Raw genomic sequence first — 11715 nt, 5'->3', positions numbered from 1 at the left:
AGATGTGGGAGGGAAAGTAAAATATATCGGGAACTAAAACGACTATAACTGCAGATAGAGTTTAACAAAAATTGTAAGAAATACCATGTACAACTGTCAGTTAATTTGGAAAGACAGAGAAAATGGTTTTGTTTTTTTTTTTTAGAAAGGTATAAATTATTCAGATTGATTCCTGAGAAAGTAGGAAATACGGATAGACTGATAACCAAAACAAAAAACGGGAGAAAAAACCAGTTACTTCTAAGAAATTAGTTTTACAAAGGAGTTTAACAAGTCTTAAAGAAACAGGTTAATTCCTATATTTTTCAATTTTCTTTCCAGGGCATAGAACAAGATAAGCTTGCCAATTCATTCTATAAAGCTAGCAGAACCATAATTCCAAAACCAAACCAACATAATAAAATAATTTTTAAAAGAAAACTTCATGAATACAGATCAAAACCTTAACACTTTTGGAAAGCAAATAGAATTCTAGAGTGTATTAAAGGCACAATATATTGTAATACGGAGTTTTTATAACAGGATGCAATGATGGTTCATGGTTAGGAAACCTATTAAAAAAAAAAAAAAAAAACTACTACCACTATGATTAAGCCTCCTTTTTTAATTCAATTATCTGACAAACATTCCTTCATTCATTCATCAAAAATTTACCAAGTAATTTAATACCAGGTACTGGATACTGAGAATTCACTGCTAAGACATGGTTTCTGCCTTCATGGAACTTTCTAGAGAGATACAAATAAAAAGAAAATTATAACACAGTATAAGGCTACGACAAGCGAAATACAGGGTACTATTGTTATACATAAACTGCTACAGTAGGGTGCTGATAGAATAATCCTGGAAGAGGATGAGTGCCCCTTCTAGCATGATAGGCAGTAGGTGTGAGGAATATGGGCCTACACAACAGAACTGGAAAGTGGTACCAAAAATATTGACTGATTTGATAGAGAAGGGTGGGGTCAGATTCTTTAGAGGTCTTAGTATATTAATATGTGTTATGTACAAAAGGGTAAAATAAGGGTCAAAAAAGTTCGGAATACTAAGTATAAAGATTTCTTTACTGCAGTACTTGTCAGAAGCTTTATGGTGTTGCCACTCTCTAAGAGAAGGTTACACCATGTCAGACAGTACAGAACATTTACCCGACACTTCATTACAGAACAGAGTGGTATTTCGTGCCACACCCTTGGGGAGAAACCGTGCTCCCACAAAAACACCTCTTCCTTTCTACTGTAGCTCTCAAGCCTGGGTGAACGAGCTCCCCAACTATGTCCAATTTGTTGGGGCCATCTCGTTCTGTCCCTTTACCCAGTACATTTATTAGTTTGGTTACTTTCAACTGGGTGGGATTGAAGTGAAAGAGATCCACTGGAACCTCCTAAGGGGTGTGCCCCGTCATTAAAATCATTAAAAAAGATTACCCTGAACCAGGATTACCTATGAATCAATATGAAAGGATCGGACCCAGAGATACCTTGCAATAAAGCAGTACTAATCTTTGTTAATCTCTATAAGCTACCAAATATTCACATAGGTAAGATACTGGAGAACAAGCTCACTGCAAACAAATCCTTCTACTATTAAACTGTGTAAGCAAACAAACTTTTAATCATGCGGAGTCAATAGTTCCACTTACCAAAAAACGGCATGCATTTACACACAGGGAAGACCTGAGAGTACGTGAACTCCCAGAGACTAAGGAGGGTAACCAGTTCGTAACTGGTAAGAACTATAATCCAGACCACTGAAAATCTGATTCTGAAATATTAATTTCAATATGTACAAAAGGAATATTTCAGGATGCTCTAAGAACCAACATTCTTAACACCAGGCCATCACTGAATAAAAGTATGTTGCTAACTTTGTATACATGGTCTCCAAAGTTAGTAATGTCAAAAAAATAAGACACACTCTTTTTTAGATTTTCAATATATTAAAAAAGAACACAGTATAAATGCTGTGGTTACTAATATTAAAAAGGATCAAAATTTTTCAAGGAATGGTTTTTTATAAACAAGTTCTGCAATAAATGGGAAACAGCATCTTGATACACAATTCTGTTAAACAAGATTTAAAAATTTTTAAATCAGAAAAAGTTTAAATTGTTTCAAACGTTCAAACAAAAAAGCAATCTGTACAATCTCCACAATAAAACATACCCATGTACACATGTCCTGGGCACTTTGAAAATGTTAAAGTTTTTAAAGTTTTGAGTAACAGAGGCAGCACTTAAACGGTTCATGAACCTTCTTTTTGCAAAAAGAATACTTTCAGTAAAACATTTTACCATTTTACCTCTGCTTTTACATTTTTGTTATTCCTGAAAAGGGGATTTATGTTAACACTGTATTTTTTTAACGTAAAAAAAATACATTTAGAGATATTTAACTTCCTGAGTAACTTCAGTTATACATCAAACATGATTTAATGAGTAAATTTAAAAATTTTTAGAATAAGACAGCATGTATAGATTTACAATTTTATGTTCAATTAGAGTAAAACTCAAATGAGCATGTCACAGAACTTACACTAAAAATTCTCTAAGTCAAATATGACTTAAAACCTTAAATTTTTTTTAAGTATCCCCTTAAAACCCCAATAAGTTTTAAGTAAAATGAGTCACTGAAATTACTTTCTTTTATCAACAAAATACTGACAGTCATTTCAGACTATCAAAACTTGAATGTTTTCTATTATATACACCAAAATCTGATTCACTGACAACAAACTTCTTGCCATACAAAAAGATAACAGATAATTAAAATATCTGCTTTATAATACAACCAATCCATATAATACATCCCTTCGTTAATTGTCTAAAATGATTAGAAACTGTGGCACTTTCTTTTGCATAAAACCCTTTCCTCTTCATAAAACCCTGAGGTGAAAGGTTATTAATGTAATAAAACTGGAACCACAATTCTTATTTCTGTATTAGACTGCAGCTATAGGTTTTAAAAATTTTATAAAGAAATGTGGCAACTTGTAAAGCTGCTCTGTAAAGTTAACAAAACACCTCCAGATCAATTCAGCCAAAGGGACCTAGAATGACCCTCTAAAAACATTGTCCTTTTAATACTTGTTAGTGTCGAGACGAACGCCATTTTCCATCTCTACTACTGTCTCTTCTGTTTTCATAATCGTGGCTCCAGCCATCAGGATTCCGATCTTCATGGAAGTAGTCGTCCCTGCCTCCTCTGTAATGATGGTCAGACCCATGATCAGTGTAGCGTTGTTCACGGCTGTAATGTCTGTCCAGGATGTAGGGATGAGAATTCTGTCTGACTTTACGTTGTGAGGATGGCGTCTCCTGGCGCCACTGGGAACTTGAAGACTGGTTAAAAGTAGGATTATGTGACTGAACTGATGGGGAAAATCCTGACTGATCCAGATGTGGAGAACCGAATTTCCCACCATACGACATCTGTCTCAAAATACTGTTCATCTAAGAGAAAAAGAAGGAAATGTTAACTACAAATATTTTTAGTAGATCCACCTGCCCAGGTAGATCTTAGGTTAAACAAGTCAAAGTTTGTTCATTCCAATGGACAACTACAAGATATTTGTACATAACTACTATTTTTTTTTAAATGTTTATTTCTGAAAGAGGGAGAGGGAGACAGAGGATCCAAAGCAGACTCTGTGCTGACAGCAGAGAGTTCAATGAGGGGCTTAAACTCACGAAATGAGAGATCATGACCTGAGCTGAAGTCGCAAGCTTAACCAACGAAGCCACCCAGGCACCGGCTCCCCCACCACCTCTACGACTACCCCTACTACTCCCTGCCCTCAAGAACAAAACGTAGAAGGGAAGAGGTCATACAAATGATGATAATGTAAATCACTGTCTGATGAACACATAAAGAGTCAAGAGCTCAGTATCATTAGGAAAGGCTTCACGAAGGTGGCATAGGACCTGAGTATTAAAAATATGGATAGAATATTTTAAGGGGGAAGTATATCAAGGAAAGGAAATTACACAAAGATAACAAGGAAACAGAATGTGTTCGCAGAATAGCAAGTAACTCTGAGAGAGGTTACAGACCTCATAAGCACTGATTAATGGACAATTAGGCTAAAAAGCTTTATTGGCATCAGATGATCAGAGTACCTAATAACTAAGCTAGAGACTTCTGACTTTATGTTACAAGAGGGAAAGTCAAATTACCAGGAAGATAAGCAAAACAGAGTTACAATAATTTTCAAACAAGTGTGTAAGATGGACCGGTGAGGAGAAAATGGAGACAAGTACGAACTGACTAGACCAGTGGTCCCCCAAATTCTGCCTGCAGATAGCTTATAAGCCAGTGATCATTTTTTTTAAATAGCCTACAGCAAAATGAGAAAAATACGTGATATGTACATAAAAGTGGACATCTCTTTATACTGAGCTCAATTTTACCTTATTTCATTCTTCTATTTTTATTTTGCAGGCCTGCAAAAGGTCAAGGGGTCATAAGCCATGCTTGTGATTGGGCAGTGAAAAAAAGAAGAAATGAATTCAAGAAAAAGAAACAAATAAAGGACGTGACGACAAAATGAAAAAATGAAGGACTGGACACAAAGATGGAACAGTAAAACATATGAAGGATTTTAAGCCTAGTCTCACAACCTCATATTATAGAAAAAATGGAAAGCAAGAGGAAGATGGTCTGAAGACTCCAATATATTCAATTACTGTTACAAGCATCAAAGAGAGCATATGCTAATAAGTCCTTCAGCCTAGGTTACAAGAACATCAGAGAATAAATTTCCTGTCTTTTAAACACACCACCCCCACAACAATGGATGAAGAAAAATACAAATGTGAAACACAGCTCTTCTATTTATCTTCAATCTTCAAATATGTACTTCAGCCCAGTGAAAACTAAAATGAGTAATCAATCTACAAAGATCATGCTAGTCTAACGAAAACTTAGGACATTACTTAAGAATTATTTGAACATTTCAATCTAAGTGTTTTGCTGTGCTTTTTTGTTTTTTTTTGGTTGGTTGTTTTTTTTTTTTTTTTAACCAAGTCAAGTTGATAAATCAACCTACCACTGCTTGTCTCTGAAAATTTTCTGGAGAAGAGAAAGACCTCTGAATTATCTGTGCTGATGGAATCATGTTATCCACAGTCCTTTCATGCCTGTGAAAGAAAAACAACATATAATCATTCATTTAACAAATATTTACTACATACTAATCATGAGCAAGACACAGGTCCCAAAGGTAGGAATGAACAAGAAAAACAAGGTATCTGCTCTCATAGATAAGGCAAAGGATTCAGAGAGTAAGACAATTTACCTTGTTCCAAGTGTTATTATGAATAGTCGACTAAAAAGCAAGTAAGGTGAGAGACAGGAGTTCTATTTTAGCTCGCTGGTCAGGGATGGCCTTTCTAAAAAGGAGACATTTGAGGTGAAAACCGAGTAACAAGATCACCTAGAGGCAAAACATTCCAGCTGCAGGAAGAACGAGCACAGGGGTGAGCAAGCTATATAGCCTATGGGCCAATCCAGTTTTTGTAACACTCTTGTGTCTGTATTTTCTATGTAGTGTTACGATGGCCTGCAACGCCTGAAACATGTATGTGGCCTTTATAGGAAAAAAAAAAAAAAACGTCAATCCAGGGACTAGCACAAAGGCTTAGGCTGAAAACTGAAACGAAAAGGATTTGGTTAATTAGATATGACAGATGAAGGAAAAAGAAAAATTAAGGATAAAAACGCAGATTTCTGGCTTGAGCAATTACACACACATTTACTGAGACAGGGAAGAGGAACAGATCTGGGAGAACAAGAAATTAAGAGTTCTATAACATAGATAGGATATTAATTTCAAGGACTTATATCTTATTCCCCAACTCCTAAAAAGGAAGCTTACTCTACAGAAAAACTCACTTAGCAAGTATTTTAAATTTATTTTAAAATATTTAGAATCATATCACTAATTGATTTGCCTCATAGTTTAGATATTTTCATTGTGTTGTTTTTTTTTTTTTTTGAGGGAGAGAGAGTCAGAAACATCAAGCATGGGCACGTGTGTGAGCAGGGAGGGACGGAGGGAGAGAGATCATCTCAAGCAGGCTCTATGCTCAGTGTGAAGCCTGACACAGGGCTCGATCCCATGACCCTGGGATTAGAACCTGAGGCAAAAGAGTCAGACGCTCAACTGACTGACTGAGCCACCCAGCCACTCCCCATTTTGGGTTTCCTTAAATTAGTTATATATCCATATGCTAAAGAGGTAAAAAGTATAATTTTCCTTATAAGAAGAGTATAAAAACGATGTATGTTCTAGCCTTAAATTAAAAACAAGTCATTTACTTGCATACTTTTTCCCAAAGAGAATTCTGAGGGAGCTAAAAACTCATTTTTCCTCCACCTGAGATACCTTTGAAGCTTCTACAAAAGTGGTTTGAGATGCTTCAAGTTCCGGATGTGCTGAGAAGTATTTAAACACAATTTCAGTTAGCAAGAAAGGATGTGAAGATGGCATCCTTTGTACACTATTCTTTCCTGCAACTTTGCTGTCTAGTCATCTTGTCATATCGAAGCCACTTTGCCCCAGCTCTTGGCACCGCCCTAATCCAAACCATCAACATCATCCCAGGAACTTCCTTGCTATCTTACAACTAATGCCAATACTTTGCTACCAACAGTTTCCTCATTGGTCTATTTTCAGCCTTGTCCCCCCAATCTGTTCTCCCACAGCAACCAAACAAAGTGTTAAAATACAAACCTGTTCCCGTTATTGTCCTACTGAAAACATTTTGGTATCTTTTGACGGTTTTTAGGATAACGTTCCCAATTTCTAACTATGGCCTAGAAGAAAGACCCTGTATCGTCTCACCTCTTCTACTGCACCAACACCATCTGCTACTCTCCATTTCTCATTCATTGTGATCTAGGTACGTTGGCCCCTTTTAGTTCCTCATTCGTTTATATCATCTCTCCTCGCTGGATCTTTTCTCCAAGCATGTTCTAATCTTTCTCTAGAGGACTTATCAAACAGGTAGTCACAAAACATACACGGGTCTTCATGAAGACTTGTAAGCTCCATTAGGCAGCCTATCCTAGAGGCTTCGTCACAATGCCTGGGTTTCAATCCCAGTGCACTATTACGAACGGTTCAAACTTGAGCAAGTTAACCTCCAATCCTCATTTTCTTCACATATAAGGTAGAACTAACAATAATCCCTACCTCATAAGACTGCCGTGAGACATGAGAGCATAAATGCAAAGGAGCTGAATAACCTGACACATATTTGCTAACTCTTCCTTAAATGAAGCCCATTATGATTGATAGAATAACTCTGTGGATAATCCAGGAAAAAACTGTCCCTGGTGAAAGATCGGCTTTCCTAGCGCAAATAAAATTATTTATGTAAATACAGGATCTTTTCTAACCCTTAGTAACTAGAAGAGGTTCTAGACATCAGTCAACTCAGCTTTTCCTGACAAATGGAAGGACAGGATCAGAGAAATGACACTATCTCAAGATTATGCAATTAGTGGAGGCACACCTAGAAACCAATTCTACAAACTCTTAGTCCAGTAGTCTGTTTCCAGACAGTTATTTTTAAACTGCAATTAACAACCAACTGGTGGTCAAAACTAATTTAAATTTTTTAAAGGAAACAGATTAGAAAATAGAGTATACTGAAAATAATAAGGGCTAAGTAATGTTCTGAGAAGTTTTCTTTCAGTTATGTACAAAAATATGTGGGTGTATGTCTTTCCAAATGAACATATAGTTAACATATGCATCCGTTTTAGGGGTACTATACATACGCGTCTGTCTATAATCCCCTTGAAACCTAATTATACCTAATTATAAGTCAACATACAAATAATATAGCAGAAGAATGAAGAAGAAGGAGCTTAAAGAAGGAAACGAATCACTCATTGTGCGTTTTGGGATCACTACCTAGGAAAATTTCTGACAAATGATTTTAACAATAGGTGTAAAATATTACCTGCTAGGAGATGTAGAGGTAGGGCTTGAGTTTCCAATATGATGCTGGGGATATGACAAACTGACATCCTGTGAGGCATGGCTACTTCCTAAAATAAAAAAAATTGAGAAATTATTGATAGAAACCTTAAGTTGAAATTATGTCTCCCCTACCCCAAATCATGTAGACAGAGGCTACAAAAGAAAACCTTAAATTACACTAAGACTGCTTTACAATTTCATCAGAGTAAAACTTATGTGTTCAATACCAGATACTTCCAAAACAAAGGGTTCCAAACAAGGTATTATCCAATGTATAAATATCCAATCTGGCCATAATATTCTGATCCCCACACTAAATTTTGAGACTGGATACACAGAAAATTTCACGCTCATCAGGATCCAGAATCAAAATTTGTAAATGTGAATTACAAAGCAGCTAGGAAAAGCGTTTTCAGAAAATAATCCTTGCTCCTTTCAGAGCAAGGACCCAAACCCAAGTCATTCTAACAACAAAGTTTACATTCTCTTCACCAACCCAAATTCAATTTTATTTTATTTTTTTTAATTTTTTTTAATGTTTATTTATTTTTGAGACAGAGAGAGACACAGCATGAGCAGGGAAGGGGCAGAGAGAGAGGGAGACACAGAATGGGAAGCATGCTCCAGGCTCTGAGCTGTCAGCACAGAGCCCGACGCGGGGCTTGAACTCACGAACTGTGAGATCATGACCTGAGCCGAAGTCGGACGCTTAACCGACTGAGCCACCCAGGCACCCCTTTTTTTTTTTTTTTTAATTTTCTTTTTTAACGTTTATTTATTTTTGAGACAGAGAGAGACAGAGCATGAACAGGTGAGGAGCAGAGAGAGAAGGAGACACAGAATCTGAAACAGCAAATTCAATTTTAAAATGACAACTTTCAAAAGCCATGTTGTCAATGTTACCTATTTTCAGGGATATACAGTTTACTATCCACAAAGTTTGAAGTATTTTCATCTAAAAAGAGGTTCTTTAAAATTGAACAAAATTAAAAACAAAGAACTGAGAAACAAACAAACAAAAAGACCCTCTCCCCAAACAATAACACTGAATAGTTACCTGATCTAAACTGAATTTTGATGGGCCTCCCAAACAGTTTGATTCCATTAAGCAGATTCATGGCATAAGGAACGGACACTTCATGTTTGAAATTCACAAATGCAAACTGCTTTGGTTTACCATCCTTATCTTTCGGAATTTTCACTTTTATTACTGGCCCAGCCTATAGACGAAAAGAAAAATCTCGAATTTTGCAAAGATGAAAAACAACAAAAATGTAATCAGAAAGTCTAAAAAAATGGACACACAAGAATTTCCACCTCGGTTACTGATCCTATAGCTACGACCAAACACTTGATTAATTTATGTGGGGGAAGGAAGACCATAAGGAACTGGAAGCAGTCGCTCAATTTACATTTCAGAGTACCTTATGACTTTTTAACAGGGCGACCAACATCCATCATTTTCTCACTCCAGGTAACGGTTTATCAAGACTAGTCCGGTTTTCTCGGACTAAAAATTCGCTTTTTTACCAATTAACCAATCGTTACCAGCTGTTAGAGAACAGAACTGGAGAGAAAAGGATACTCTGAATTTTTAACACATTTTAATGCAAATATTAACACAGAGACACTACAAGCCTGCTTTTCTACAGCGTATTTAGGAGTCTGTTTTAAATATTCTAATGCTGCAATTAAAAAAAAAAAAAAAACTTACGTGGAAAACAAATAATGACCAAACACTTAAAATATACTCTACCAATGAGTCACTTCAGCGTGAACTCACCAGGGCTCTTTCCATAAAGCGACCCCCCGCGAGCGCGTCACTTTCCCAGAGTGACCTCCGGCCCCAAGCGGCCCAGCCTTCGGGCGACGGGACCCACAACCCAGCTTTCGAAAAGAAGGCGGGCCTCGCCGTTGGGCCGAGCCATAGGAGAGCCGGATAAACGAAAGGAAGAGCCGGCTCTCGGCCGCTTACCTGGTGGAAAAGCTCGAAAAGGAGCTCCTCGGTCACTTTCGTTTCAAGGTTGCCCACAAAGAGCGTGCGATCCGCTTCCGCTGCCGCCGCCCCCATCGCAATGTCGCCCCCTCCCTAAAAAGGCCGAAGGGTCGTCGCCGCCGCACTCACTGCGCACTCTCGGAAACCCCACGCCCTCGTCGACCCGGGCGTCACGGACGTAGACGTCATTCACGCTCGCTCTCGGCTGGCGTCGACGTGCGCGGGCGGGCTGCGCATGCTCGAGAGGAGAGCGCCGGTTGAAGGCTGCTCCTCCATCGGCCGCTGCTGGAGTTAATGGCTTCCCCTGTAGGCGGGGGTCGCGTTCGAGACCGGCTGGACTGATCTGCGTAGCCGCCAAGAGCCTACCTTGACCGAGGGACGTAACAAACACTGCGGGCAGTGTTTGAAGATGGCCCTGAACTACGTGCCCCTGTCGGCCGGCGATCAAAGGAGCAGGATGGCCTACCGCGCCTCCCACGGCGATCTCAACCCGTCTGCCTTAGCCCTGGCGATGGTCTCTGGAGACAGCTTCCTCGTTGCCAGGCGTGAGGCGATTCTTCCAGGACCCGCTCCTCGTCAGGCCGTCCGGCAGAGCGTTCAGGCCGACAGCCGTCGGGCGACTGGGGTCGGCCGCAGCCCGCCACGCTTTAGAAAGGGAAGGGAAGCTGATGGGCGGAACCGCTCCCGTCAGGCCAGATTCTCACCTTATCCGACCCCCGCGGTCAAACTGGATCTCTTAAGGAGTGTGCTGCAGCAGCGTCTGATTGCAGTTGGGAGTGTTGTCGCAGCCCGTCTTTCGGCTTAATATGCAAACCTCCCGTCGGCCCTCGATCCGCTTGTAAACAAGGCCTCTCTCAAATCCTCTCGTGGTGCCATGGCAGTCTTATTTTTAGAGATGTATTTAAATTTTAATATAAAAACACGTAGGAGTCCTGTTAATAACGGCTTAATACGGAGGAAATTTTTACTTACTGCTTTATTCCGATGGTTTTAAAGCGGCCGGGATGATTAGGTCAGGAAGAAGGTAGAGATTTTTTTTTTCTTAGTCGCAAAGCTGAGCCACCCTTCCCAGAGGTCAGCAACCATTTGTTTCCCCTTGTGCACTCCATCCCAACAAAGGATCCAAATTGCTCTGCCAGTCTTCTCTCCTCTTCCTCGCCAATTGTCCTACTTTGAGATTGGCGATTGGAGCTTCCCTAACTGCCTACCTCTATACCCCAGACTATTCCCATTACCTTTACTTTTGTTGGTGGAAAGGAAATGCTTAGTTTTTATTTACCACCCTGGCTCATCCTACCGTAGGGCCCAACGCTTGGCCTATTATCTAGTCCTTAATCCTTTTCCATCTCCCTCCACTTTACAAACTCCAATCTCAATCATACTAAGAACAAAAGCGAACCTAAACCTCGCTGCCCATTCAAATTATTAAGCCAATTTACATTTCTGTTTTTGCCAAAGGCTCCAAAATGTTTTCACATTTATATTTGTGATTTTATTAGCATTCTTTCCTTGACCTGCGTCTGTTGTCCCCAGATCCAATGGTGGAAACCATTAGTCTCACAGTTTCCTTATTAGAAGCTGTTCATCTATTCACTCTAGCATCTCCTTCAGACGTTCTTGTTTGTCTTCAGTCATTCAACCGTTCAGTAATATTTGAAGATCTTCCTAGTGGTGAGCACTGTAGACAAACTTTACAGTCAGGCCATCAAAGGGATCAAGGAGTGTGCTCT

At 39.0% G+C, this 11715-nt stretch overlaps 2 protein-coding genes across 2 annotated transcripts; one reads left to right on the top strand and one right to left on the bottom strand.

Annotated features, from left to right (window-relative positions):
• Positions 1 to 584: 584 nt before the first annotated feature.
• RBM7 (RNA binding motif protein 7) lies at positions 585 to 10074 on the bottom strand. The gene is made up of 5 exons (XM_042905672.1): positions 9965 to 10074; positions 9047 to 9209; positions 7970 to 8057; positions 5047 to 5137; positions 585 to 3451 (listed from the first exon to the last, which is right to left on the bottom strand). The coding sequence occupies exons 1-5, from the start codon at positions 10058 to 10060 to the stop codon at positions 3089 to 3091; spliced, it is 801 nt and encodes a 266-aa protein (XP_042761606.1). The 5' UTR covers positions 10061 to 10074; the 3' UTR covers positions 585 to 3088.
• A 320-nt stretch (positions 10075 to 10394) lies between these two features.
• Positions 10395 to 10847, top strand: CD1H11orf71 (chromosome D1 C11orf71 homolog). Its single transcript, XM_042905673.1, has one exon. The coding sequence runs from the start codon at positions 10395 to 10397 to the stop codon at positions 10788 to 10790; it is 396 nt and encodes a 131-aa protein (XP_042761607.1). The 3' UTR covers positions 10791 to 10847.
• The last annotated feature ends 868 nt before the right edge of the window (positions 10848 to 11715 follow it).

This window comes from Panthera leo, chromosome D1, assembly GCF_018350215.1.
Source record: "Panthera leo isolate Ple1 chromosome D1, P.leo_Ple1_pat1.1, whole genome shotgun sequence".
NCBI lineage: Eukaryota > Metazoa > Chordata > Mammalia > Carnivora > Felidae > Panthera > Panthera leo.
The sequence above is the reverse complement of the archived record's forward strand: the minus strand, read 5'-3'. Positions and strand labels throughout refer to the sequence as shown.

What these genes read in the sequence shown, in the direction of transcription:
- CD1H11orf71 (XM_042905673.1), top strand. Translation starts at nt 10,395, where the DNA reads ATGGCCCTGAACTACGTGCCCCTGTCGGCCGGCGATCAAAGGAGCAGG.
- RBM7 (XM_042905672.1), bottom strand. Translation starts at nt 10,060, where the DNA reads ATGGGGGCGGCGGCAGCGGAAGCGGATCGCACGCTCTTTGTGGGCAAC. An exon ending in TTTTCGAGCTTTTCCACCAG is followed by an intron (nt 9,210 to 9,964) that starts GTAAGCGGCCGA and finishes TTTCGTCTATAG; the next exon opens with GCTGGGCCAGTAATAAAAGT. An exon ending in ACCTCTACATCTCCTAGCAG is followed by an intron (nt 5,138 to 7,969) that starts GTAATATTTTAC and finishes TTTCTTTCACAG; the next exon opens with GCATGAAAGGACTGTGGATA.